The sequence below is a fragment of the Centruroides sculpturatus genome, unplaced genomic scaffold (assembly GCF_000671375.1).
Source record: "Centruroides sculpturatus isolate CEXI.00-Female unplaced genomic scaffold, Cexi_2.0 scaffold7, whole genome shotgun sequence".
Lineage (NCBI taxonomy): Eukaryota > Metazoa > Arthropoda > Arachnida > Scorpiones > Buthidae > Centruroides > Centruroides sculpturatus.
In genome coordinates, this window is record NW_019384510.1 from 1,152,733 (window position 1) to 1,157,698 (window position 4,966).

Consider the following 4,966-nt stretch of genomic DNA (forward strand, 5'->3'; position numbering starts at 1 on the left):
CTCCGTTGCGTGTCGCTTCGCGTTGAATTTTCGTCGATGTTAAGCCTAACGAAGACTATTGTATCGTTAAAAATTATTTTTTTATTTTGTACAAACAAAATAAATATATTGAAAAATATAAAAACAATAAAAAATTATACTTCAGATGTTAATTTAGTATCAAAAACGTAAAATATTTGAGTAGCCCAAGAAATAGCCGAAGATTGCAGCGCCACAGCACTAGCGAAAATTTAAATTTGCCGACTGGAATGCTTTCGGATAACGGACGTTTCGGATAACCAGCTTTCGGATAAACGACGCTCTACTGTATCTAGTTTTACCTATGACAATTTATGTGGACTCGACTGTAGTATAGAATTCATGACAACACACTTACTTGAGAGAAAAAGAATAAGTCAACAGAAAATGGCATTAAAGGGCTTTTTTAATTCCTTTGCTAGTGCTTCCAATATTGATATAAATATCACCAGGCAATTGAAATGGAACACTTTTTCAGAACGAAACTTTTGAAGTACAGAATTGGAACAACATTAATCAAACAGAATACAAACATATCCTAACATAAAATTTTTTAAAACATTTTTAAAATGACATATTATCTATGTGCATGCACATAGAGATGTGGAAGTGGAGACAAGTGGTCAGTTATTATTATTTATACGTTTATATAAATTAACCCAAATTTCATGCAACTCAAGGGTGCGGGAGTTGTACAGGTTCAATAAAGTGGTGAAGATAGACTCCCCCAAATAAACAGAAGGTGCCTTTCAACACAGCTCCTAAGTAAAATGGAGTTGTTCCAAAGTGAAGTGTGGCTATGCTGTACGACCATTTTGGACAATTCGGTGTCACACCTTCCCACTGCCATGGAATGCTGGTGTTCTGCTAATCGAGAGGACAGCATTCTGGTGGTAGCCCCTATGTAGCAGGTGTGTGTTCCAGTTGTATTTTCTAACGAAACCGAATATATACCTGACTTTTCCAAGGGCAAAAGTGCATCTCTATTATTGTATAAAAGTCTGCGTAAAGTAGGGTGCAGTGAGATAGGTAAATATAAGAAGTTTTGTCTGAAGACACGAGATATACGGACTGACAGGCAACCATAATACAGTAAAGATGGCTGAAGTAAAGTCCATTCCCTTGGTTTCCATAAGTTTCCTTCGGTAGTGGGGACATAGTTGTATTTGGCAATACTGTAGCCACATCCAGTTTCTCCATAGGGCAGAAACTGAAAGTACGTGGGTTTCGGAAATTTTGTTGGCATAGATAGAATACATGTCAGGGAAGGTCAATTTGTCAAAATTTGAAAAATATGCATATAAATAATCGTGGCCTGATACAAAATTCATACCAAAGTTATTAGTCAATACATACCTGGCAGCAACTTTAGGGGAATGCAATAATAGTCCAAACATACAGTCGACCCCCCTATAACGCGGGTTCATATAATGCAGATTCATATATCGCGGCAAAAAAATTGCAATTGCATTCGTATAAAGACAGTAAAAGAGACTCATAAATTGTGGTAAAACGTCATCGCTGACTCGTGTCACGACAGGATTGGTCAAATCTGGACCAATAGTGGACGAGCAGCCGAACTACTTACATGCTACGGAGAGTTTAGGCAGGTAAGTTGAGTTTACTATCATCTATACAGCATATAAATTAGGTACTGTAAGTCTAATACAGTACTGTAACTTTATAAATTTCTTGTGAAAAAAACATTTTTTATTCAACGGCCATAAAAAGTATTTCTATTAATGATGTCTCCAAAGTTCAACGAATTTTTCGCAGAAAAATAACTTATCAGAAAACGTGCCTGCCATTTGGTGCGCCGCTCCGCGACGAAAACAAGCTTAAGCAATGGTGCTGTCGAATGGTGCACACTCGATAAGTAATCCTACAATTTTTGTTTATAGCATAGTTTATACGTATTATTCCCAAAAGTGCACCTGTCAAAAAAATCTCGTTGGTCAACAATTTGTCTAAAACATTGGAAGAAAAACATTTTCATTCTTCAGAGGAAAAAAATCTGCTACGGATCCCTATACCGTATTCTCTAACACAAACCAAAGCAACTAAATTTTTAAACACATGTCACATACAAAAAGTGGCCACGAATACCTATAAATAACAGACGCGACACACAAAGTGCTCGTCGGCTACTTTGCAGGGACATTTGACAGGATGCATTATTTGCCATGCACAGAAAACTTCTACGTTTCACTCAGTTCCGAGGACCAATGTTATCTGCTGCAATGCTACCTGCTGCAAAAGTTACCTAACTTTACCATTACCAAGAAACGTTTGAACTCGGGTACCAAAAATCAAAAACCCTTCAATCAAAAGTAACAAATATTTCTGGCTATCTCGAATAGTCATTTTCCACTTCTATCATTCGGTGGCAATTCATTCCAGAACGTCGGCTCAAAAAATAAATTACAAGTACACAGCTCAAGACTCATCAAGTGACAAAAGACACACCATTCCTAACAGTATATACAATATATTAAAATTATATTGAAACTGTATACTGTATTGAATCTAATAAATTTTGTATTCATATATATTATATTTTTAGTTAAATGATTTCTTTACTCGCTTCAGTAAAAAAGAAGAAAAAAAGTTATCAGTAGTAAATTTTAAATATGCATAAATATTAAAAAATTTTACACAAACACATATATTTATTAAATACGCGCTGCATTCATTTTGTGCTCCTATACCGTAAAGACATTATTTCGTAAGCACGAAGCAAAGCCATTTGATTTTCCGAACATATATGAGATACAGCGTAATTATAACTGGTTCATTCGATTTAAAAACAAATTCCTATCACTTGTGCCGCAGCTTCTGTCAGTTTCACGTAAATTACGTCGCCATCTGGCGAGAAAAAGAGGAGACTTCTAACAAAGTAGCGACGCTAGAGACGAATCATTTTTTCTTTCTATCGTAATGCAGTCGGTTCGACACGACCAAAGATTTAAAAGCGCGATTCGGCATCCGAAATCCTCATCCCTCTCGACTTAATTTAGAAACGACGATTAGATGGCGCCATCCGGAATTTTAGAAAGGATCGGTCGAACCGGCAGCGAAGAAAGAGCGCGGGTTCTTTCTTACCCTTCCGTCTTCTTTGGGAGGGATGAAGACGACGGCGGCTATGCAGATCAACTGGAAGATGGCACCGAAGAAGAGACCGTATCGAAGCAACTCGTCCACCACGTCGGCCATCTTGACGCTCCGCCACCGCACCCGCCAGTCGGCGTACAAACGTCCGGACCACGAGCGAGCGGTAATGCCAATTTCTTCTACACCGTGGCGCATACGCAACATCGGCCTTTACTCCCGATCCGAAGAACGGAATCCCGGCTGATTTTTAACCCGGAAGATCCCTCAAATTTGTTAAAAGTTCACTTTTTTTCTTATTTTGTGTTAAGGTTGAGGAAATTTTGCAAACAGAAAGTATAATTAACTCGTAAACTGTCAGAATACATTTGTATTTATTAATTTTAAAGCCCGCTTATTAGATTTTTACTCGTTACGCAATAATCAATACGTAGCCTATTTGTGGCGGGACTCCGAAAATTCTTTACTTGTCGGGACCTGGAATATCTGGAATAATTGTGCCGATGTTGTCTTAGTTTCTAGTACAGTGGCTAGAAAATATAGTGTCGAAATCGAGCTTATTTTCTGTCCCTATATTGGAGGTTGCCGCAAGAGGCGCTGCTGTCAATCGTTGTGCTACACTGGCTGTATCATCCTATGTTTATATTGGTTTTAAGTGGGATTTTTAAGCATAGTAAATGTGCTGTAGCCAAGTAAAAGAATTTAGATCGATAATAAATCATATCACTAGCAATCAATTATTATATAGTTTTACTTTATTAACATTTATGAAGGAATTCATTTTATTAAAGCTAATTAAGATTCTTATTAAATCAAATAGCCTACACTGTATTGTCTATTTTTACATTACAGCTGTTGAGTGCTGTACAAACAAGTATTATTTAGAGTACAAGAGTAATCTACTCTTGTTATTACCTTATTAACAACAAGGTTTATTCATATTTACTAAAAAAATACAGAATTTATCATATTTTTAATAATAAAATGTAAGTTTTATATGGCTTTGTGAACCTCTTCCACTGTGAGGGCCTAAAATAGAATTTATTAAGCAAATGCCATCAGTTACATAATACTGTATACTGTTCACAGTATTATGTGACATAGTATAAAGCAATATTAAAATTACAATTAAATTCTACACAGTATATAAAATATAAAGGCAGAATGTTACTTTATTGTCCCAATATAAAATTACAAAATTAAGTATGTACAAATAAACGATTATTAGTCTACTGCCAAGTACCCATGCATATACACTTTATATTTGAAAAATCTCTCTTAAAAAATTACAGATTAATATGCATGTAGATTTCTCACCCTTTTCGACAAAAATAAAAGAATTAAAAATTACAGTAGAGTAATATCTATAAATTAGAAATACACAAGTCAGTAAAGTTTCTGTTCAGCCATTTCCTAAGGATTTATTCACTTTACAAGCACAAATTTAATCGTTTTCGATGTTCTTGTAAGAAAGGATATCACGTAGCCAAAGCGAAAGTAGCACTACGATTGACATCAGCGCCACCTTGTCTGTGACGTCACTAACCTCGATGTATGGACCGAACGGTTATGATGGAGGAGTGTAAGTGCTTTCGACACTATATTTTCTAGCCACTGTAGTTTCTAGCCATGCTCGGTAGCTTCCATAACTGCGTTATGCCAGGTCGTGCGAGTTGGGCAAGGACGTGAAGTCGTAAACCCGATTATTAAAGCCGAATTATCGGGCTATACGCTCGATGCCGCTATTAAAATAATGCTATATAAACTATATAAAATATAAATATCGAGCGTATATAAACTATACGCTCTATGCCGCTAGAAATCTTCCAGGCTACACATA

The 4,966-nt window shown here is 36.2% G+C and overlaps 1 protein-coding gene across 1 annotated transcript in view; it reads right to left on the reverse strand.

The window, feature by feature from the left end:
• The window catches only part of LOC111622395 (protein MANBAL-like), a 28,497-nt gene extending 24,880 nt beyond the window's left edge, over positions 1-3,617 (reverse strand). The window contains exon 1 of the mRNA XM_023364768.1: positions 3,121-3,617. Within this exon, the coding sequence (XP_023220536.1) occupies positions 3,121-3,333 (213 nt within the window). The 5' untranslated portion in view covers positions 3,334-3,617. The remainder of the gene's footprint in view (positions 1-3,120) is intronic.
• Between the last annotated feature and the right edge of the window lie 1,349 nt (positions 3,618-4,966).